Here is a 24,585-nt window from a genome sequence, read left to right as displayed (position 1 = left end):
TTTCAGTGTTATCCGAGTTTTATTTATGTCATAATTACACATTGTTTGAACTTAATATTGTCTTGAGAGTTTCTGCTCAAAGAACTTGGACGGCAGGGCAAACGGAACAAACAAGATCATTTCCATCTTCCTTTAGTAGCACGGAGAAACGAAAACAGGGATCCGGACGTGATGCCCTGCTCCCCAACACGAGGTGATCCAAAAAGCGGCTAAAATCTTAAATCTTCATATAAAAAGCATTGGTAAAATGGAGGAAATCAGTAGTGTGCTTAAAAAGGCATGCGGTCAACATAAAGGACCGGGTCGAAGCGGCTCAGTTAAAGAACAGGGTGTCGGCGCCTGGACATGCCACGGACTACAGTCAACAGAAAGGAGCTCAGTCCGGTTACAGCAGAACGACTAGAATTAGTCCTTTAAAAAAAAAAAGTCGACATTTTCAATCCTGCATTGAAAAACCAGTCCATCTTTTTCAGCAAAGACAAAACTGTCAGCATCAAACTGTACATTTTTCTTCATGACATGCTATCATGTTCAAAATATTGCTAATAATAATAACGAGTTGGTAATGCCTCCACGTAAACAATCTAATTTATATCTAAAAAGTTCAAGCAAATTAAAAAAAGTATTAAAATCCTATTCTCTAGTATCTATTGCTACTGTGAGGTCATGTCTAAAAAAATACAGAAACATGAGAGCAGGTCAGATTCAACACAAATGTCAGTTAATATATTATATAAAAACTTTTCACTAAAGTCCATTTTCCAACTTCCACAGGGCAGAGCCTGTTGCTTTAAAAGAAACTGTACCAGGTAAGGGGATGGTGAAGAGAACGGTGTGTGTGTGTGTGTGTGTGTGTGGTGGGGGTGGGTGGGGGAGTTTAAGGGGGCAACCAGAACCTTCTGCAGGGTGACAGTGTGACCGGTGAGTACAGTATTACAGTATCTGCATCCTCAGTGTGTAAGCTTGAACCAGGAAGTGAGCGATGGGAAGGTGAGCAGAGGGGGCGGGGCTCATCCCTGCCTCCCAGTTCCTGCGGAGGAAAAGCACCTCCTGGTTTCTACGAGTGGTGGTCGTTTGAGTTCAACTGAGACGGGATCAGATGCTCTGCTTGGTGAGACGGTCTGCTGGGAGAAACCAGCAGATATGACATGTTTAAAAAAAAAAAAAAAAAATCGGAGGAAATGGATTCAAAACAAGTTTCTAGCTGCGTCTCCCACCATCAGTTCCAAGTCGGCCCGTTCTCAGAGCTGCAGCCTGAAGAACAGTTGGGTGCTGTCAGCTGTCACGGGGGGCTGTACGTGGGAGGGGGACTCCAGCTGACTCAGCAGGTCCAGGCTGCTGCAGGGACTCTGGCCCACGGAGCACGCTCCCTCTGGGTTCCCCCGCTCCTCCATGGGACCAGCAACTCCACTGCCAGTGCTCCCAGTGAAGCTGAAGCTAGCACTCCTAGCCTGGAGCAAACCCTGCAGCCGCTTCCTTTCCTGGGCTTGTTTGGCCCTGTTGGCGATGTAGCGGACCCTGCTTTGGCTCCTGGAGGAGGTCCGCCTCACCAGCGTCTCCTCGGCCTCCTGCCCCACCGTGCCTCTGGCTCCGCCCTCCGGGATGAAGTCACAGGGACTCAGGGGCTCCACGTCGGTCAGCCTGCGCAGCTGCTCCGTCAGGTCGCTCTGCGGCCGGCTCCTCGGAGCGCTGCCCTTACGGAGAACATCTCTGCTGGGCCGTACGATGAAGCTGCGGCTGATGCTGCGGTACTTGCTGTCAAAGTTGCAGGAGATGTCCTCAGAGGTCAGGTCTCCGAGACTCTTTGACATGGATGGGGCTGAGGTTGCAGCGCCGCTCGGCCTTTTGGGCGACGCCTGCTTGAGTCCTTCCATGTAAAGCCGGCACCAGGTGTGCCTTCTTTGGGTCAGTCTGCCAGGTGACTCGTCTGCAGCGTTCTGGGCTGGCTGCAGTGGGCGGGGCTTAAGCTCGTCTTTGGGACAGCTCCTTTGCTGAAGGTTGGGGTTGGACTTGCTCTTGCTGACCCTCACCGTGTCGCAGGGAGGCGGCGCGGCGCGGCGGCAGTCCATCCAGGAGGCGTCGCAACCGTTACTGGGACTGGGCAGAATGCAGAGGCTCCTTCTGGCCAGGTTAGGTAGAGACAGGTCAATCACCGTATCGTTGGAGGAGATACTGGAGGACGAGGACATGCTGTCCCTGTGGCTGCCGGGCTCCAGTTTGCTCCAGAGCCGGTCGTTCATGGTGGCGTCTGTACAGACCTCTGGTACAGCCGACTGGGCCGGCTTGGCTCCCTCCCCCAGAACGTGCCCTTCGCTCTTTGCCCGTCTTACTGGGACAGGTTGTGGTGGGGAGCTGAAGAGAGCTCTCCTGGCCTGGGGAGGCTGAGCAGCTGGGGGCCCCAGGCTTCCCGGGGGCCGTGTTTCACCTGGGGGCTCTGCTCTTTGAGGCCTTCTTTCTCCTGGAGCGAGAGTTTCTGGTGTTTTCCTCCGTTCTGGTATCTTCTCCTCCAGGGCGCCTCTTGTTGCCCGGGCGACTCGGGGGGACAGAGACGGTTCAGCCATCTCTACGGGATTGTTGGGAGGGAAAGACGTGGAGGCTTTAATGTCTCTGCTGACTTTAGTGGCGCTGTGCGCTGCGCCATACAGGGGACTGCCGGGTGTAGAGGCTGAAGGAACAGCTGATGGTGGATGCAGCGATGTAGGAGTGGAGCGATGCGGTGACAGGCTCTGCTCTGGACTGGAGGCAGAGCGGATCAAACAGCTGCTACTGGGATTTCCCCCTTTTAGTGAAGGAATGCGAGGAGGGGAGTTTGATTCCTGCACCGTGGAAGAGTCTGAGGAGAGAGCAGCAAAGAAACCTTAGTAACCACATGGAGTCCATCATCCTGTTCAGTTTAATGTTCACAGCCAGCTTTCATCAGTGTAATGCAATGGTATGTAATCTTAATAGCACAGTTTTATTTACGTGTCTGCATGTGTTTGGATGCGACCAGGAGACGGAACGTCAGCCATGACAGTACGCCATGTTTTCCCCGTGTCACTCAGTCAGGAGCTGAGATGCAACACTAAGAGCTGAGGAAATGCAGCAGGAAAGACCCGCTTCACTCTCCAGCCTACACGACCCATCAGAAGACAGCTGGACTCGAGCTAATCTGGAAAACCTCCTGCAGAGTGACGGCAGTGAGGACATTGCCAAGTTCCCTCCACGCATCACGACACGGTCCAGATTCCCTCCAGCAAACACGAGCTGCCAGCTCAGCCTCAGACCACGTCAGAAGCCAGCAGCGTGCTAGCAGACATGCCACGCCACGACGCCGCCGCTTTCATACGAATCTTTTCTACTCCCGCGTCGTCTTCATGACCTCGTCACAACCTGCAAATTTGTCTATTAGGCAGGTTCCTGCAGATGAACCAGCAACGGCATTGAAAGAAGAAACAGAAAAAGCAGCAGACTGATTCTGCATTTCAGTTCAGAATCAATACTTAAGGCTGTAATCAGTGGGCCAAACAGGTGGATCTAAAACAAGCTAGCTGGTTTTTAATGCACTACATTATCAAGCTTATTCGGTCATCCATCTTCACAAACCCTCTAACTTAAACAACATCTGATTCTTAATCCATATGATGGACCATTTGGTCATTCATACAGAAACGCACCTCTTGGGTCAGAAACTCAGGCCTCGCTCTGAGTTTCTGCACCAATTAATTACAAAGTTGTTCAGTCAGGTTGAGGTCAGGACTCTGTGCTGGTCAATCAAGCTTTTTCACACTGAGGATCTCAATTTGAGCAATGGTGTGTAGAACATAGAGTCAATAAGGCAATTCACCAAATGAAACAGATTCATTTCACATAGACTTTATATCTGGTAATTATGATGAGTGTCTTCTTGCGGTTAATGAAAACATGACATTTAAGGTTAGAATATTAAATCTGACCAATAACAACAATAACAATAAATATACACTAATATATTAATACAGAAATGTGAATTTAATGAAAAGTATACTGAATACCTGCTTAAAGGTTATGCATAAAAAGTACTTCTAATCTGAACAAACAAGCCTCATCAGAACATATTCTAATTCCTTGAATATGTCTACAGCTGTGTCTCTACAGTGAAGCGTTTAGAGTTTCTCTCACTGGAAATCAGGAGTTCACACCTGTGTGTAATAACAGGTGTGAACTATAGTGTATTAAATAACACTATGCATCAGAAGATTGATTTCTTTATCGCTTTTCCCATTAGAAGCAGAATATATTTGTTCCAATGTTGCAGCAGTGTGTAATGTTTCAATTAAAGTGCAAAAAGTGCTACATTTACTGTTAACACACAAGCAATAATTCACGGGTGAAATAGTGATGAGATGTAAATGGATGATGCTGAGGAGAAACAAACCATTTGAATTTCTGCATTAGACTGCAATCTCTCTGTTGTGAAATATAAAAACATACGTAACGTGAATGACTTATTTCTATCCTTTGGACAGCCCCCTCACCCCCAAAAACAACCTAAAGTCAACTTGAGGAATAAACTCTCCATCTCATTTTTGTTCGACCAGTCAATGTACAAAGAAAAGCACAGAATAGAAACTTTAATAATTTAGTTTATTACTAAACTTTAGAAATACAGAAAGAAACAATCACTTTCCAAAGGGTTTAACCAGATCACATGGCTAAAGCTAGCACAGCCCTGGATGCAGTCACTATGCTGATTTGAAAGGTTCAAGCTTCTATCAGACATTAATTTGAGCCACGATTCTGAAAATGGACACAGTGTGGTCATTTTCAGAATCCTGTCACACATCTGTAGATGATTTTGAGAGCAAGAATGAATTAGATCACAATGGCTTTGTTCATGGAAATAGCGGTGCAAAAGAAAATAAATGGGTGTAAATGCTGAAAACCTACAGAAATTCTGATTTTATTAACTTGTTTAAACTGTCTACATGTTAGCATATTGTTATGCTGAAGCTTGCCAGAGAGGAAGAACTCTACACCCCCGTTGCCATTAAAGACCACCCAGTTACTGAAAAACACCCACTGTGAGCCCACCTCGCCACTTTTGTACACAAATCCATGGAGGGTATTTCCCGTTTTCTCCATCAATCTTCTGGGATAGTTTGATTGTCGTCATTCGTTAGGAAACATTCTTCTGTTTTTATTCTTGTTTAAGGCTTTTTTTTTTCTTTTTTTTTTACTCTGCCCCCCACCCCCCAAAATAAACAAATGAATAAATCCCATCCCCAGGAGCAAAGGGCAGATGGAGAAAAGATGGTTGGTGTCAGAAAGGACAGTGAAGTGAAGGTGTTGCAGTACTGCTGGCATGCATGTAGTGAGTTTACCTGGCTCTGGTCATCCCCTCAATTCTGCACTAGGAACAGAGAAAGCGTGCAAAGAGGAACAGAGAGGAAAACAGGGAATTATCCAAACTGCAACGAGAAGGAGGAAGAGAAGCAGGCAAGCAGCAGCTTGTAGGACAGAACGCAACTCATCAGGACATGTTGCTCTCTAATATCATGATGTTATACACAGAAACTGGGTCTGGAACAGGCTTACTATAGCATACATCTGCCAACATCATATGACTATGATCTACTCCAGCGCAGCCAGAACCTAACAACTCTAAACACATTCTGCTTTCCCCAAAAGAGCCATTTGCATATAAAATATCTCCATCACATGATCTACCAGCAGGCAGAGGGGAAGAGGGGAGCATCAGGGTGGAACAGCTGGGTCCAACCAGAACAGCAAAACAAGGAAATCCATCATGTGAGCAGGAGGTTTCTCATGGACGCAGAGGAAACATCAGAAACTCGTGACTCTGAGCTCAGCCCATCACACAGGAAACCTTCCTGGACTCCAGCTTAGTAGAACATGGATATACCATGAAGCTCAGGAACGTTACAATTAATGAACCGGGTCGGAATGATTAAACTTCCAAAATATACAATCCAGAACCACTGCTCTATTAAAACAACAAAAAAATAAAGGTCTAGTGTGAATGTTTGAGCTACTAGTCCACATTACTGATGCCTACTAACTTAAACCTACTAAGTAAAAATAAGTGTACATATAAAGGCTGCATCGGTTTCTAAGATGCAGGTGTCCATGTTGTAACATGAGGTATTTACACAGAAAATGTGATTCATTTTTTTACTTTTAATGAAATGAGTACTTACTGGAAAAATACAGAAATATACCAGAGTCTACTAAACGTCTGCCTAATAAAAAAATATACAGTAGTACAGCAGGAAAAGTAACTAATAACCATCTTTATCTTCCTACTGTGCACTAAACCAAATAAAGTCTTCAGCATCAGAACTTAACAGTGAATCTCGTTTTCGTTGTCGCTCTCACTGTCACTTTCATTGAAGCATATTCTATCGCAAGCTTGTGCTGTCCTCTTCATCACACAGCAGTCCAGCCTTTCAAAACATGTTGGTAGAAAGCTGCATGGTAGCTGCACCGCCGGGCTCAAAGCAGGCGAAAACAGCAGCTGCTTATGTTCCGCAAAATGTGGTTAGCTGCTGTCATTTCAACTATTAACGTCATGTTTTGTTAGTTGTTTTTCTCTCTATAGAAGCTACAACCAGCCTGGCGTTCTGCTTGGCTGTAGTACTTTCAAGGAAGGTTTTACTTTTCTTTAAAACAGGAAGTCTTCCAGCCTGTTTGCCAGTGTAGTTGCTACTACTGACTACTTGTCATGATGGGAACGCTCAAGCTGAACACAGATGTTCAGTGGAGCTGAGATCAGGGTGGGCACCAGGCCATTTCACCCTCTCAGAGAATCTCATCTTGATTTATCTGATCTGAGACTGGCTCCAATAAGGACAGGCCTTGGAGATGCCGACCCACAGCATCACACTGCCTCCACCAAAACCTGCTTGGTATAGGCAGAAAGAATGTTTTACCTGCAAACTCGATTCTGTTGCTTAACCCCTTTTTCCAAATGTGTAGAAATTTAAGCGAGAATAAAGCCTTTAACATACAAAATATATTTTCAAGAAACATTCTTAAAGTGGAAAAAAAACAACAAAAAAACAATTTTGCTTTTTGTGCCAAATTAATAGAATCCGAGTAAAAAACCTTCATGTCTAGTAAATCAACATAGTGCTACAGCTGCTCTGGTTTGTTCAGAACTTTAGAATAAAATCTGAGCCGTCTAATCTATGGGTTCACAGACCTGAGAATTAAAGAGCTGCAGTTCTCTGCTGGCTGGTGAAACAGATGTCTGAGAGCTACGCTTTCACAACGACATCAAACTAATCCCAGTTTACAAAAAACTTACCACTGTTCTCATCTGTTGAGCAGGTTGGTAACATCAGGAAGGAGATATTTAGAGAAACAAACCGAGTTACTTATTAGAAGACTGTTTCAATAAAATATTTGACTCAACGAGTTTGGTAGAATAAAGAAAAACAGAGTACTATGACTACAACTACGCTGGACTCATGTTTACCGCCATTCTATCTGGGACACAATGGGTGAAAAGGTTTCTCACTACAGAGGACTAAGGTTGGACCTACATCCACTACCAAACATCGACTCCAAGTCTATAACAGAAGCTCGTCTACAGCTACCACCAGGTTGGCCTCAGGCTCATCTTACCAGCAAAAAACATGGGGGACTTATGGTGCAGCTCTTCCATTTTCTGGGCAAACAGGGCGTTCATCTCGCGCTGCAGGGTCCCTACCGCCCTCTTGCGGCTGTTGAGGACAGAGCGCGGAGGCAGCATGGGAGGCGACTCCAAGCTGCTCAGACTGTCACAGCTGCTGCTGTCGCTGAGCAACAGAGCTTCACTCACAGTCAGGGGTTTTAATGGAGTGGTTGATGAGCCACAGACAGACCCATAGTTGGGGGGGGTGGTCTGCTGCCAGCATAGGCTGGTCCTGCAGTCTGGAGCCATGCAAGGTGCAGGTGTAACGGCGTTAGGGGAGCGCCTGCGTGGAACGCTGCAGGACCGGATGCTCCTGGCATGAGCTTGAGGATGAGGCCGGAGGTGTTGGGGACCGAGAGTCTGTCTGGCCTTTGACCTGGAGAACGGGGCGGTACATAGGACAGCCTGATGAGGCCACTGAAACTGGGATTCCATGCAGGAAGTGGCTTTGGACAGAGGCTGCTGTAAGTCAGGAGGGGCAGCTGCTGTCTTGGTAACTGCATCTTGTTGAGCTCGTCTCTTGTCTGGGTCTGAACGAACATTTCTCTCCTGTCTGTCCCCGTCCGTCTTTCCAGACTTGCCTTTTTGTGTTTCCTCAACCTTTCGTTCGGCCTCTGGACTCTCCTTGGAGCCAATCACACAGGTGATGCAGTTGGAGGACATGCCCACCCTACCTGAGCTACTGAGAGCCACTCGAGCAAACACGCCTGGCTTCATGTCCAGCGGCTCGTGAAAGCGGAGACGGCTGGCCCGCTTTAGAGGTTCACTCATGGGTCGGCGCTGAGCAAAAGGTGAGCTCTTACCTTTGCTCTCCTCTGGGTGGAGAGCTCCGTTCGTGTCAGGACGGTCCCAGGAGCCCTTGGCTTGGCGGGGATCCACCGATTCCCCGATGTGATGCTGTGGTGAAGGAGTGAACTGGTAGGATGTGGCCGCAGATGCCTTGTCTCTGTCCTCAGACTCCCGCTCCTCACTTGCCCCCTCCGAGCTGTAATCTTTGGTGTCGATGGCGAGCTCAGGGAAGCCCTTCTTAACTTTGGGCTGGCCTCTGGTGGGGGCGCTGGCGGTGCGGCGCAGGAGGTGGGCACCGAACGGGTGCTTACGGCCGGGGTGCACAACAGCATGGCTGTCCAGGGAAGCCTGCTTTGGGTTTCTGTGAAACAGACCCTTTATACCACCGGCTGCTCTGGCCTGTGGAAGAAACAGGAAGTGGTGAAAAACACTGAATCAATCAGGGGCTGATGTTTCCACATGTGAAGGGACTCATCTGTGTTAGAAAAAAAAAATACACAAACCATTTTGACACAGTAAGTATGCATGCACATATTATACACACACACATTTACAGAAGAAGCATCTGTAAATGGATCAACCATACAGCAATGTGCAAAAGTTTCAAATCATCCCACATATCCTTTTTCGCCCCCAAGCCATTTATCTGTTAAACTAGTCTTCATCAGCTGTCTGACATGTAGAAACCTAAACATTTGAATGGAAAACTGTATCCTTGAAGGTAAAATATTCTGACTCTTACTATGATAACTTGATTATTGCACATCTGGATTAACTTTCCAGCTGGACATTGTCTGTTTGTAGAACACAAAGAACTTGGCTGGGAACTAGAAAATGCTTTAACATGCTACATGTTCAGGGCTAGTTCACACTGTCTGAACACTTAGACAGTTGGACAATGATGGTAATGCTTGAGAAACTCAGGAGATGAAGATTACAACTGAGCAGAGCAAACAAAAAGGAGTGTTAGTGGGATCAGGTAGAAGGTGTCTTTCCGGCACATGGAAGAGCAGGTTGATAACAATCTAATAAACATTAGTTGGAATTAGATTCCAAACAGAAACCGCTGTAGATCAAGGCTTTGCAACAGAGGAAGAGCACTGAACTCTGCTTTCTCTTTCTTCAGCACAAAATACCTCAAGATGAATGAAAAAAAATTTGCAGAGGATATTTCCCTTTCTTTTTTTTAATACACAGATCAAAGTGTCTGACAACATTACTCAAGAAGTATAAGAATAATAAAAAAATGTTTGTGTAGAAATGCACCTACAGTGTGTTAAAAAGTTATTTGCTCCCTGACAGATTTCCATACTGATGATTCGTTAGTTCATTTTTCCTAATGAACTAATTGTAATAACAGACCAGGAGGAAATTCGAAAAGGGCATTAAGGGAAAAAATCATACGAATTACCCTGACCCTAAATCTAATATCTGCATCAAGCATTTAAGAAATGTAGAACTACAAGTTAAGTAAGTAGAAGTTAGAAACTAGAAATATGTATTTTCTCCACCGTAGACACATTTTGTTCCTCCTTTCTTTGCATATTGTTTTCATTTAGCCACAGACGGTTTTCCATCATGGTGTTTCATGCAACCACAAGTCATGCAACATCATCTGAAATGGATCACCATTGTTCCAATACTGTATACTCCAATAATACATAACAGCTTTTGCTGTGATTGTTCCAAAGTCCTGCTAATGGTTTGTCAATGCTATCCAGACTGAAATAAGTCAAAGACTGTTTCAGGTCTTCTTAAATGTTTTGATGAGGATGTGATGCGTTTATTTTTTTTTTTAGATCTTTCGGCCTACTTTGTGTAATTCAAATGATTTCTTGATCCTACTGGTCTGGTAGTGATCAGGTCTGGGGCAGTGAAACTGAACTCAGCATTAAGCAAAAAGTGGTTGATAATTCAAAAACTGCATTTTGTATCGACTCATATCATCATTTCTGCTCTGCCGACTTGTTCATACATTTGCCGCTGTGCGCCACTTACACAACTATCTAGAATAAAGGTTCAGGTATATATGGAATATTCAACAATACTGATGCTAACAATTTATATAGCACACATTAGATTTAGTGGCAGTAATGAAACTAATTCTTTTCAACTTCCATGAGACAGATAGAGAACAGCTAGCTGCCACACTATTTTTACTTAGTCTCTAAAGTTCAATAGTAAAATTAAATTAAATAAAAAGATGAACCATGTAACAATTAACTATGTAATTACTCTAACCCTCGTAAGAAGGGCTGTGTTTGTGTAATGGTGGTGTGAGCTTTGACGGTATTTGAATCTCCATCTATTGAAAGCTGCTGTTTTCACTGAGTGTCTGGAGAATACTAAAAAGGACCTTTTGATGCGTCATGATGCTGGTCCTGCCCGGTTTATTGGGAGTTTGTTGTAAATTTCACCTTGATGTCAATTATTTTTTTCCCCAAACGATATATCAGGAGTGTAGTTGAGGACTGAAAGTGAAGACAGCCAAACAGATTTCTTGACATGGTATTTCTGACGTTGGATCTACTTGGGGGAGTCGGGGGGTAATGAATGCAGCCAGTTCAAGGCTTCATAACTCATGTGCAGCATGAGTTGGCCTGAGTTCCTTATGCCAGAATATGGCTGATAAGTGTGTTGGGTGGTGGATTGTTAAGGTGGAGGTTGTGGCTCATGCAAGATGCCAACTGGAGCTCACTACACCTGAGATTTAAGTTGCAGCTTCAAGGCTCCTAAAACTGTCCTGCCGTTAGAGTGTGGTAAGAGGCGGTTCCACTGAAATCAGAAACAGACACAGGAAGAGAGGGAAAAATCTGAGAGAGGATGAAAGAGGGGGGAAAAGAAGATGTGGGGTGGACCGAGACAGAAATCACAACAGGAAGCACACAGAGACAGCAGAGAAAAGGAAGTTCAAAGTGAGGACATTATGAAGAACAAAGCGGTCATTCACAGCATGGCTGGAGACACAGAGAGCATCCAGACAAACGAGACAAAAGAAATACAATGAAAAGCCAAATGGTGATCTAGTGCTGCTTTATATACTAATGTTAAACCTGACACTTTACTTAAAAAGTAATAAGAAATAAGTTACTGCTACAGGAAAATGTTATACCACCATATGTAAAAAAAACAACATTTTCTATAAAACTATAAAAGTTACATACTGCAGGTTTGAAGTGTCTCTCGTTAAGGAGGAGAAGTGAGGTTCAGACATTCATGAGTAGAAATCGGATCTCCTCACACGCATGAAAAGTTCAGGTACTTGCAAACACCTACCAAAGTTTGACTTTTAGTATATCAGCATCCCAAGATTGTGACGGTCTCAGTAAATTTAGCAAACTAGTGTTGTTCTTCAGTCTACCAAGTTCATAGTGTGTTGAATTAAAAGCAAGAGGAGATCTTTTGCTCCCTGGAGACATTTCACCTCCTCTGAATGGCTTCTTTAAAGGCTGATGACAAGTTAAGATGCAAAACTCTTGGCCATTTATCAGAATGCATCCAATCACTCCACAGACCAATCTATAAACACTGAATAAAAACTGAAGCAGCAGAGTTTGCAAAACACGTTCTTTTAACTGTCCAACCTTTGGCTGTGCATTTCCTGAAACTCCAACAGACAGAATGGCCTGATTGGTTAGAGAATGTTCCCCAGAGCATTCTCTGCAGGTCAACCACTACTAGCACACAATCATGTGTGAAAAGACCCAGGCCTGTGTCAAACATAGAATTAGAGAAGAGGATGGCCTCCTCAGGAAGTACCTACCTTACCGGTGATGTCATTCACAGCCACATGAACAAAAATGGAAGCTTCCTCCATACCTTCCAGGTAAACGTGGCGATAACCTGCACACAGATCCCAGCATCAGTAATTCTGAGGACATACAACTTGTGTAGCATGCCAACAAGCCATTTTTAGGAGATTATGACGTCTTTGTGTGTGCTTGGTGAAAGACCTGGGGTGGCAAGGCAGGATGGAGGGTTGAAGTCAACCTACTGCCTTGAATCGGCAGATTTAGAACAGGGAGCGAGTGAGGTCCAGACAAATAGTGGCTACCTCATTTCTAACCATCAACACACTGAACAGATCACTAGACTTCAGCTAAGTGTTCTTTGTTCAGTAGCAGCTATTGAATACGATAAGAGCATAATGGTGTCCAAACACCAGCAATGCTTTAAATTTCAGGAGTATCCAGGCAATTATTTCATAGGCCATGCTCTACAGCAGCTCAGTTGAGGTCCGCTTCATGAGTCATGTGGTTCTGGAATGCCAGCTTGGTTTTTGACAGCCCACATGTGCAAAATGTCATTGGTTTGATTTATGGTAGAATGAAGACAGGAAGAACAGAGAGGCTACGATGTGCAGGTTTCCATTAATTTTTTACATTGTCTACAATTTTCACCCATTTTATTTGCCCCAGTTTTACCTTATCATCATGTCAATGAGCAGAAACTGAATCATGCAGTAAAAAATTCTACGATTCATTTTAGACAGAAACTTAGTTTGGTTTAGTTGTTTTTATGTGTAAAATATCAGTTGTTTTGCCAAATTATTCTTATTGAGATTTTACACTTTGAAAATACAATAAAGTCTGAATAAAGTTCCTCTATAATTACTACATGATAATAACATACAAGTATAAGCTAGTTTTAGGGATAAACTTGACATTCTTACAAGTCAAAGCTGTGTAATTTTTCTGCTTATATCTACAAAAGAACATTTTGTTTCATGAAAATGATCCTTCTCAGAGTACAGCACTAATAGGATCCAGTGTAATCTGCTTTGATTTTTTTTTATTATATCAAAATAATGCTCCTTCTTAAATATAAAGCTGGTAATCAACAGAGCTGCTGTTTAAAATCATTTTCAGGGACTGGAAGTTTTGATACTGATCTCTTCAGAGAAATAATAAACCAACCATCAGAACAGAAAAAAAGAAAGCACTATTTGCAGACAACTATTCATTTGTCTTTCAATTAGGTAACAGGTCAAAGAGAAACAGTTGGAACCTGGCTTTTAGAGATGGATCAAGGTCATCGTCTCTGATTCCTACCTGGCATCATGCTGTGGAAAGCAATGGTCCGCTGTCCGATGAAGTCTTGGCCGATGGGGTCATGATCCCACACAAGGAAACGCACAAGGGCCAGCTCCGGCATGTGAACCGTGAAGACCAGAGTCTCCTCCCACATCGGGTTGAACCCTGGAAGAGCCAAGAGTGAGGTCACGGATGAGGTGAAGGTGGATATGGAGGAGGGAAAAGGAAAAGGTGGAGGCAAGTGGAGTAGGACAAGAAGAAAGATGCGAAAAATAAATGGAGATTGTGCAGAAAAAGAGAAAGAAGGGTGCAGGAGACGAACAGAAAGTGAGCTCTGTGCTCATTCATTATTCAGGATTTTGTGGGAGACAGAAACAGCAGACTGAGAGGTGCTGTCGCTGCACATTACGCTGTGGTATTCAGTTCTACATCAGGAGCCAAACATGCAGTTCCAACACTGAAGGTGAGAGTCTGATTCAGCAGCAGCAGCACCACAAACATACGTGGGTCAAAGCAGAGCTCCTCTGTCCCCACACACACCGTCACACCAAACGGGATATTTATGCACTAATACAAGCATTAACTGGAGCACACAGAGTGATGACATGTTAGGATGATCAGGTGGGTATCAGTTAGCAAACAACTCACCGTTGTCATCCACCACTCTGGTCTGCTCTTTGCAGCAGTCCACTGGGAGGCCGATGATCTCCACCTCCACAAACGGATCGATAATCTGAAACAATGATGTCACAAAGCATTAAGGAGATAATAGAAAAACAACAAAACTCTCCTCAGTAAACCAGACCAACCAATGATATTATTAACACAGTTGCTAAGGAGACAAAATGTGCACGGGTGGACAGGTTTGACGTGCGACATCTGAAGGAAAGTAACTTTATCAATATCCTCTGGACAACATCTCTCTCTCTCCATTATAAATGTATGCAATAAAAATGGCAATAAATTTGCACTTACAATAATAACACAAAAGCTAGCTAGCCAGGTGTAAGGGTATATTAGTAGTCAGTTAGGAGTAACGTGGACTCAAGACACAGAAAGTAAGGAAGATGTCTGCATGCCAAAGAACTGGTGGGGCGCCATTTAAACTTTTGTCTGACAGAAAAGTTCTGTGGTAAAAAGAAAATACTACATTAACCTATCAGGATATACAAGTTTAAAAAGCTGTCATGACAAAACTTAAAATCCTGTGAGTCACGTATTTTATACCAACATACATTTATTGAAATTAATTCAAGATATTTGAAGTCCTTAATTTTAGATACATTAATGTATTAGTTTTTAAGGATGTGAGAGCACCTTAAAAAGTCTGTATATAAACCTGTGGTTTATATACCATTGCTGCTGTAGTTCTCCACAGCAGCAATGACACTATGGTCCTCACTACAATGCTTCCTCTGTTTGCTTTCAGCTGCTGCAGGTGACTCTAGAGCAACAGAGGAATCTACAGGATAAATACAAAGTGCTATACAGAGATGAGTGTGTTATCTGACTGATTGTCCAGTTTTCAGGGATATTGAGTGTCATTTGTGTCAATATACACAAATCACAGCAAACTCTGTGATTTTGCTGTGAGTTGTGTGTAATGCTGCCCTTTGGAGGTGACAGGGAGAAACAACCTCTACAGAGCAGTAGGAGGGGTGTGTGTCTTGTAAACAAAGGAATCAGGCCCACCTCTCCTCTGTCTCCCAGCATTGAATCTTTGGGTTTGGGCAGCTGTTGTCCACTGATTATCTTTAACACCAGCTGTTTCTTCATGCGGCCTGGCAGGGGGTCCTCCAGGTTCGGGTTAAAGGCACCTGAAGCCGGTGGGACAGATTTGTTCAAAAGAGAACTGATGAGCCCACTGTGGAGAAGTGGAAAGGCTACGGAGCACATGCAGGTAGAGGGAAAACTGCCTGAAGGAATATTTCCTGAACAGACCTTCACACATGCAGGCGGGTTTGAGGATGTAGCCACAGTTCCCGTTGCTGTAGAATTTAGCTCGGTTGAGCTGAAGGACCCGCCCCTCAGACTGGTAATTCAGAGCAACTGAAATCACAATAATGTAGAGTAAAATAAGATATTAGATATTAGACTGAGGAGCAGAATAACTAGATAATGTCTTCAAGGCTGTGGAAGCAGCAGAAAGCAGATCTGAAAGTGTGGCGCTGTAAACTGAAAGTCCAAATTCATCCAAAATGGCTGGCTGAGCTCTTACCGAGCTGGCAGCCGGTGCTCCAGAAAGGCTGGGGGTTGAAATTAGAGGAGTCCACCCGGTAGGAGGACGGGTAGATCCGGGACAGCTGGCGCTGGTTGAACTGGATGAAGGATCCAGCTTTCTGTTGCATCAGCTGATGGGCTTTGGTCTCGCTCAGAGACGACACCTGCCAGCTGCAGTTAGCTGCCACACAAAACAAACAGCTAATTCGCAGAGAACAGTGCAATTTGCATGGATTATGTAGTTTAGAGGCATGAATTGTAATCCACTTCGCTAGAGCTGAGTGGAGTAGTTTTGAATAAGACAGTCTAAGGTTTCAGTTTGGTGAATCAGAAAAAAATGTAGTTGTTGATAGTACAATGATCACTTAGTGAAGGTACTGTCTACTCAGAACTAACCAACTACACTCCAGCTAAAAAAGCACAATAAATAAATCCAATTAAATCGTGTGCACAGCCTGCATTAGCTGGATGATTTTACACTCACCTTGGGCTTCAATATCATACAGACCCACAGAGCAGGTGTACTTCACCAGATCAGACAGGGCTCTAGAGAGCTTCATGGTCTTCTTCTTTCTGTGGGGCCAATGAAAGGGTTAAAATATTAGAAATCCATACAGTAATTACATTAAAAAGAAGAGGAATTGATCAAAGTGCAACATTTACATCAACCAGAAAAGGTTGTTTCAGGGTTCACAGCTGTGACTTGCTGACTCAGCATGATCACATTTCTCTCGGAGGCCACAGGAGTTAAAACGGGTACAGTAAGAAAGGCCCTTGCTAGTCACCATCAGTGCGCACAGAGTAGTGAAGGTGTGTGTTTCTGGGACACGTACTTGTTGTGGTGGGGTGGAGCTCGAGAAGCGCTGCTTGTGCTCTCCTGGTCCGTGTCTGTATCTTCGTAGCTCGACGTCTTCTTCAACTTTGACGACTTTTTCTGCAAAAACACTGAGAAGGTCACCTGACAGGCAGCATGGGAAACACCAACTCATTGAATTGTGTCCACACAAGCTCCATTTCAATTTAAAACTTAAATCTCCAAGAGTTTACAGGGAACTTATTTGTGTGAACAAACTACTTCCTTTATTGTCATTTCTAGACTGACTGAGGCGTTCGGAGGGCGAAACATCAGGGCCAACCTTGCGCTTGGAGAAGCTTCCGATGAAGGAGCGGCTGGAGCGCTTGGTACTGCTGGGGTTGGTCTCATCGGCTGTGTCTGTCCCCTCATCACTTTTACCCTTTAACCGGAGAAGAAAGTCATTTTCCTTCAAACAGGAATGGAGAAGTCCAGAAGGAACCAAAAGGGTTCTACCTGTTCACATAGTCCAGGACTCTGATCAGATCATGGTTTCACAGACAGCATTACACAAATATGTAACTATGCAAGAACTCAAACTGCTTTAAACCTTTGGCTCAGACTTATTTTGTCTCAAATCTAAAAACATTAGGAGATTAGAACTTACATTAAGGACTTATTGCAAAAGTTTGGATAGCCTAAATCTAAATACTGGTTACATTTAAAAAATACAAAAATACACTGTATAAAAGTGTATAAAAGTCTTTTTTTGCTCTGATCTGTAGATGAGTGATTTGCAAAAATTCAATGGTATCTGCATACTTTAGAAAGATAATTCATCCAAAACCAGAGAACAATATTGGTTTGCAGTGATTAGGAAGTGGGAGAGCCTCGTGGCAAAACTCGCTGCTCTCTGAAGAGCAATTGGTGCTTCACATGTCACCATAAAAATCTCCAACAACAGATAAAAGTCGCTAGATTTGTCGCTCGCCGCTTTCTTAAAATGTCACGACAGGGGTACCAAGCAAGGGTACGAAGTTAGCAACAGTGTTTCTTTTGTCCTGACTGCAACTTGTTTCACACCACTCCTCCCAGTCTTGACCACACCCCTTAATGTCTCCTAAAAACTATTTTAGATCATTGTCATGAGTAAATGCATAAATCAGCTGACTGTCACCACTCACCTGTGTTCTCCATAACAACAAGATGTCAGACATTGTGTCCTCAACATGACCATCCTGACTGAGTTAGTTGGGTAAATAACAAGCTTGTTCTTTATATTCTGTGTTTACCTTGATGTCACTCTTATCAAGGGTCTTCCCACTTGGTGGGAGGCCAGCGATGGTGAAGCTGTCCGGATCCTCCCGGTCTCGGATCTTGGACTCTTTCATCAGGTTGTCCAGTTTTTTCTTAGCCATGTTTTCCACCTGCTTCCTGTTAGCTGATGTCTGCAGGACAGAGCAGCAGCGGAAGGTTAGATGGTGAATGGCATAATGCTCAGATTCAGTCTGTGAATGTTTCCTCTTGAACAGAGAACATCACATTCACACTGATGTGTCAAACAGATGTGTCTGCAGCTCCGGTAGAGTTATATAGAGGAGTTCAACAGATCGTCAGCCTCCAACAGTTCAAATGAAAGACAGCAATGCTGTCTTCACAGAGACAGGTTTAGTTTGAGTAGAATGCACATGCACAGTTCAGCCACAAGATGGCAGATGTGAATCAATAACTCACAAAAGTCAGATCCACATGAAATTAAGTCGGAGGAATTATTTTTACTTTGAATGAATATTTCACTGCAGGATCATTTCATTGAAATGTTTGAAAGAATTGTTAGCTGAATGCTGCATTTTCTTCTTCCTATAATAAACAAAATGAATCCTAGAAAAAAAAATCTTCATCCATTAACTGAAAACGTAACAGCAGATCCTCAGAGGATTATCTGTTCTGATGCGTTTAAAAACCGTAAACTATATTAATCGGCCTACTTTTTTTTTTTTTTACTTTTCACATTGAAGTGCTAAATTTAAGCACTTCTGTAATGTCGCTGGAAAAAGATTAAAATCATTTCTCTTAAATAAATGTTGTTTCGGTCGGCTTCATGTGTCTAAATGGTTCCTTCTGAGGAGAGCTGAGGCAACGTTCTGACGCCCAACAGCTTGAAGCTAAACAGGCAGGATGAGAGCGGATGGAGCATGACTGAGATGGCTAAAGATGAAGTCTTTGATACGATACCTTCCACTTTAAGGAGTTAGCACATGTTCAGGAAAAGAAGAGAGGACAAAGAAGAAGAGGAGAGCAGGAAATAAGACCAAACAGGCACAGAAAGTAGGAACAAAGCCAACCAAGAGAACACTGTCAGCAAAGCTTGATACTAACGTGAACACATGGCAAAATTAATGTTTCATCTACTGAGCGCAGGGACACGGGGACTGCTGCAAACGATGAGAACGCGGAGGCTACGTACATCTCCATTCATCAGCTTGCAGTCGTCCTCCATCTCGTCAGCGCTGTCCTCATCCGACACGTCTCCCTCCTCTGCATCCTCGTCGATATTAGGAGGCAGCTTCTTGCCCTGCAACAGAAGTGAAAAATATATTTGAATAAACAGATGCAACCGTCTCAGGAGCTTTCTGAGACATTAAGTTAGAAGAGGGCACTGTTCGCGAAAGTCCAACACTGAGTTGCTGTAGAGCACTGACTTTACTTAGCACAGAGAGGATGCCAAAGGAGAGATGAAAAGGGTTGCAGTCATAGTGAAAAGTAAGCACACCCTGCTTTAAGTGGTTCTTAACCTTTTTTGAGGTACCGAACCCACCAGTTTCATATGCTCATTCACTGAACCCTTCTGTAGTGATAAATAAAATATGATTTCCAGATATGTTATTTTGTCTTATAGAAATTCATTTCTAACATTATGATAAAGACTCAGATCAGCTGATTATTTCACTATGCATATAACCATAATCATGAAATCCTGAGAAGACAAGGTTGTTTGATTTTTCTCACAGTTTTTCCATTTTAGCTGCAGTGAAAAGGGTTTAGTGAAGCATGCCGTCCTGGTCAATGGCTGCTCTGACTTTGGATACTGGAACTCAAGCTTTGATTCTTTGCCTCTTCACTCTTCATCCAGATTCTATGATCTTGATTTCCAGAAATAAGGGATGTGGAGCAATGAGCAGCAGCCCAGACCATTTTCCCCTCAGCCCTGCAGACGTCACCTCTGGCTCAGAAATGGCTACATGTAGAACTCATTTACTTGTGATTCTCCTCTAAGCTCTCGAATTGGCTTTTCTTCACAATCTCGCAATTATTCTTGTTGCTGGCGCATCTTTTCCTTCCACTGAACTTTCCATTAATATGTTTGCATACAGCACTCTGAAATACCCAGCTTCTTCAACAATGATACTGTGTAGCTTACCCTCACTGTTTCAGTGACTGTCACAATAAGTGTGTAAATACATATTTACACACTTATTGTGTAAATAAGTATCAATCTCCTCATTTACACAAATTTAATAATACTTATACTTAATAATACTTATATTTCCCAAGATGCACCTGTGTTTTCCCAACATGACAGATGAGATGAGTTACAGTTTGGTTCAACTACACACAATCCCTCCAGGAGGAAATGTCCTTCCTACAGCGAGGCAGGTTGCCTCTCCTCTCTCACACCATTTTCACACACTCCTCTCCACACTTCAGTCTGTTATTCTGCCTTTGATTTTACAGTGTGAAGATCATCCTGCAGATAAAACGGAGGGCCTGTCATAACAGCCTGGGGACCAAGTCTCCGAACTGAGAAGAATGTCACTGATGGAGGTCATCTAAACTCTGTAGCATCTAAAACTCAGCCTGCTCCATAAAACATCAAGACTCAGACTTCACCTTCACCAGGATCTTGCCCCTGAGAGATTCTGGAGACGGCAGTTTCCCAGACTCCTCCGCCTTGACGCTGGACACATCTAGTTTGTCCCCGAGGATCTCCACCAGGTACTGGGCCATCTTCTTTTGCTGAGGAACGCTGCAGTGGTTCTCTATGGACAGGATCACCGGGTAGCTGAGGAACGACAATGACAGGCTGGATGGGTGACAGTCAGCTAATGCTACCAACTGTAGCATAGTGATATTATGTAGAAGATGTTGGAACAGCAAGCAAAAATCAGCTTGATTCATTTAGGCCACTTTAAACTCCTTTTTGTTTCTTACTTAACCAACTTGTCTAAAGGATTTAAAGTAGGTGGAAGTTATTGTTATAATACGGGAAATTTACAAGAAAATACTAATACGGGAGAAAGAGGAATAAAATACAGCAATTTCCCGAGCAAAACAGGAGACTTCATATAGTTTCCAGTATATTTTGGTTAAAGTTGGTCAAATTGTAATTTCCATCTCAATGAGTTATCAAGTTTAAATCATTGCTACCAGAATATTAGAAATATTGCTGTTAATTATTTCAGTAACAGATAATTGTTTTTATTTTGACAACAATCTGCTTAAAAAAACTTGACATTTTTTATTTAACCACTTAAGCCTTTTTATGCAATAATAAAAATACATAAATGCATGTAAATAAATGATTAACTCGATTTTTAAATAAAATAAACCTTTTATTGTCTATAATGCTAAAACAAAGATGATTATAGACAAAGATGTTTTTTTTATCTTCAATGGATTTTTTTTACATTCTATATAGTTTTGGCTTCAGTTCTCCGTTCTTGCAAATGGCTCTTTCTGAGTCTGTATACTCCAATCAATCATCCAATTAATCATCCTGCTATTGCAGTATTGTAGTCACCTTACCTTTGCAGAAGTCATTAATTCTTGTCACTGATCAATGCTGAAGTATTTGTCATGTAAAGATGAAAGTTTAAAAAGAAAGGATCCTCACGGAGTTCGGCTCCTTTAAAATGAACATGAATGGCTTCATGTTGGTGAACTGAGGTCAGATTTTAAACACGTAGTGTCCAAACATGAACTCCCTCATGTTACTGTGAGTGTGGAGGACTCAGCCATGGATATGGAACACCAGTGTGTTTTTGCATCTCAAAGCCCATCTATATGCAGCATTACCTCATCATTATGTGTTGTGTATTTCCAGTTATGAGACACATAAATAAACGTTGGCAGGATAAACTAGAATGGGCGCCTAATCTAAGGCAATAGGCAGAATAATCACGTTTCACTGTAATCAACACCAACACACTTCATTAGTGCTGGATGGTAGTGCAGCTGCCTTGCAGCCAGGCGGACCTGTGCTTGCGTGGGTTTTCACCAGGGTACTCTTCCTCCCACAATCCCAAAATAAGACTGTCGGGTTATCTCCATCTCTAAATTGCCATTAGCTTGGAGCGTGTGCATGGTGGTGTTGCCCTGCAATGGGTTGTCGACATGTCAAGCGAATCATTGGAGAAAGTCTCCCCCACTTCCTCATTGATAGTGACATAAAGTCAGTGAATAGACACATTTTAACCATCATCTGCAGACGGAGTCACACCATCACTGGAGCGTCAGGTCAGTATTTTGTAGGCGCAATGGAGTTAGAAGTGAGCACTTAGTTGGATTGTGGCTCCTTAAATGTGTTTATTGCTTAGATTTAAATGTTGCTTCCAGAACCATTTGCTGGGGCATCTGAGGAATTACAGTGCTAAGGTGATTTTAATGATTATGATAATTCGTATAAACTCTCAGCATTTGCATATTTCTTTCTGCCCTGACTCCAGTTGAGTTGGCCTGTTGAGAAACATGTGTTGTACACAACCAGATGCAACCTCTACTGTAACATTTCAGTTTATTGATATTGCTACAATCCATAACAAATGTCTTCAAGCATGTTACAAAACAAATGGTTAACTCATACTGTGTCACATAATAGCGTTTAAATGCACACGTGGCTTTAAAAGCTCAAGATGGGCCTTCAAACACCATTTAGTCACTAAAAATGTTCATTCCGTCTTTTCCTCATTTCTCGGTCCCTCATTTCATATAATAAAGATTCTCTCATCAGATTCATGTTTGCTTGTGTCAGAGTGTTGATGGTGAATTTACACCATTGTGATACATTTGGCATAATTTTGTTTACGACCAAAAGGATTTATTTATGGGAACGGTCACAAGTCAAGTGAGATGCCCAAAGTGAAAGTATTTAATGTTGGATCACAACACCACAATGGAAAACTAAAATCTACAAAATGCATAAAGTTTAGTATTAATTTTATTTCATCATCACTTAGAAGCTTAGGCCAACAAACTTGTAATTGTTGTTTTCCAGACTTTTATTCAACATCAAGGAAACTAGAATGAAGACTGTTGTGTATTATTTGGAATTTAAAGTTGAATTATTGTTCAAAGATTTAATATTAGAAATAGGTGAACACTTGCTAATATTAAATTTCTCAGTCAGTGCAGCAGTGGAAATGGTTTTATGGGAGGAGGACAGTCTAACAACAAAATATCGAGATGCTAGAGGAATTCATTTGTTTTTAAATTATTGTATTTTCAACATAAAATAGTTATTCTAACCTAAAACAAGGACATTAATGGAAAAAGAGTTTGGTCCATATTACAAGGTTTCATAAACCTAAATAAGTTGGTCAAGCTCCTAAAAATGGATGACTCAAATTTTCCTATATGGTCAAAATGTTGAAAAATTAAACACTTTATTTAGCCATTAATGACAGTTTATTTTCCTTTTTAACTTAACTTGTACAATAGTCTTGTTATAAAGGGCAACATGGCATCTAAAACTACTCTAACAGTGGAGCAGTGATTTTTATGGCCACATCTTTTTCTGTTCCACTAAAGGAGATCATCTGAAGTTGCGAAGGCACCAGTAACAACTTAATGTGTGTGGAAAATTGTTTTTCTAAATACATTATAAGCTAAGTATGCACTAAAAACGATGAAAATGATTGAGCTAATATAATGGAAATCTAATTCAAACTGAAAATAAAGACACAGCATAAATGTTTAGATTGCAAACTTAAATTGATTATGAAGCAATGAAGACATTATCTCGTGATTGGCCTTGATTGAATAGAGTCTACCTGAGGAAACGTAAGTGGAGGGAGAAAATCCCACACAGTGCTGTTTATTTATCCTGGCAGAATTGCATAGGAAGCCAACGGTCAGGTTAATGTCTGGATAAACAGCATTTCAAAAGATGAGGCACGGCAAATTACGAGTCTCAGACACAATGCTGAGTACAGTGAGCAATTCTGGTGTTACATCCACTGGTATATTTCCATCCCTGTCAGATGGAGGCTTTTTAGTCCAATCCTGTCTTGAATGGGCCTGTCTTTATTTAGCACCTCGGAAAATCCAACTCCTCTTTGAAGTGGAACCAGCCATTCACTCTGGGCCATTTTAGCCAATTATCTGTGGAATATGGAGTCTACAATCATCCTTTTCAAAAGCATATAGTAAGAGGTGAAGATACACACAAAGGCAGTGCTTCGGTATCCTTTCCTTGAAGAAGTGGGATCTAAAAATAGAGTTTGGCTCTGTGTGCATATCAATGGAATAATTACCTTTTGATGCAGAGTCAATAAAAAGGAGCAAGGTGTCTGTGTGAAAGCTTTCATTTATCTGAGAAGGTGTAATTCAGATTTGTATTTTTTGGAAGGTTGTGGCGGTCTTTAATTCTGCTGCAGTAGAGGACTTTCGTTGCGTCTTTACCTTGATGAATACTTCATTATACAAGCCAGAGAGGGAAAAGGCATAAAGTAGGTTTAGGTCATGTTTAAATAAGGCTTTGTACACAGCAGGTCTTGATGCTCAATTCAGAATTTTTGCTGAATTCTGATTTTTTCTGTGTGGTTGTTCAGACAACACATTAAGTTCAGCCGCAATCTGACTTCTATATGAAGGGTTTACGACCCAAAAGCAACCCACATGCATCACACAGCAAAAATCTGGATGGAGTCATATATGGATCAATTCTAATGTTTACTCAGAGCTGACAGCATTATCCCATGATCATAAGGAAATGCAGGAAGCTAATATACAGAAAGCACAGGAAACAGCATGACCTTCCCAGATAAGAGGAATGTGCAAAGAGTGCTGGACAAGAGTAACGATCCTTCGGACAG

At 42.6% G+C, this 24,585-nt stretch overlaps 1 protein-coding gene across 2 annotated transcripts in view; it reads right to left on the bottom strand.

Moving 5' to 3' along the window:
• plch2a (phospholipase C, eta 2a) overlaps positions 1–24,585 on the bottom strand; it is a 38,699-nt gene continuing 14,114 nt past the window's right edge. The window contains exons 6-20 of one of the 2 annotated variants that reach the window (XM_088006959.1): positions 20,384–20,555; positions 18,960–19,067; positions 17,785–17,940; positions 16,836–16,934; positions 16,533–16,633; positions 16,184–16,272; positions 15,698–15,880; positions 15,421–15,528; positions 15,172–15,296; positions 14,128–14,212; positions 13,498–13,644; positions 12,210–12,289; positions 8,461–8,845; positions 1,218–2,833; positions 1–1,121 (exon numbers count right to left, since the gene is read on the bottom strand). In XM_088006959.1, the coding sequence (XP_087863085.1) occupies positions 1,242–2,833; positions 8,461–8,845; positions 12,210–12,289; positions 13,498–13,644; positions 14,128–14,212; positions 15,172–15,296; positions 15,421–15,528; positions 15,698–15,880; positions 16,184–16,272; positions 16,533–16,633; positions 16,836–16,934; positions 17,785–17,940; positions 18,960–19,067; positions 20,384–20,555 (3,430 nt within the window). In that variant the 3' untranslated portion in view covers positions 1–1,121; positions 1,218–1,241. Of the gene's footprint in view, positions 2,834–8,460; positions 8,846–12,209; positions 12,290–13,497; positions 13,645–14,127; positions 14,213–15,171; positions 15,297–15,420; positions 15,529–15,697; positions 15,881–16,183; positions 16,273–16,532; positions 16,634–16,835; positions 16,935–17,784; positions 17,941–18,959; positions 19,068–20,383; positions 20,556–24,585 lie in introns of both variants that reach the window. The other variant, XM_088006960.1, reaches the window with a different exon arrangement.

Source organism: Poecilia mexicana, unplaced genomic scaffold (genome assembly GCF_051168715.1).
Source record: "Poecilia mexicana isolate PSO_F unplaced genomic scaffold, ASM5116871v1 scaffold_7, whole genome shotgun sequence".
NCBI lineage: Eukaryota > Metazoa > Chordata > Actinopteri > Cyprinodontiformes > Poeciliidae > Poecilia > Poecilia mexicana.
Note: the sequence above shows the minus strand (reverse complement) of the source record. Positions and strands in the feature narration are given on the sequence as shown.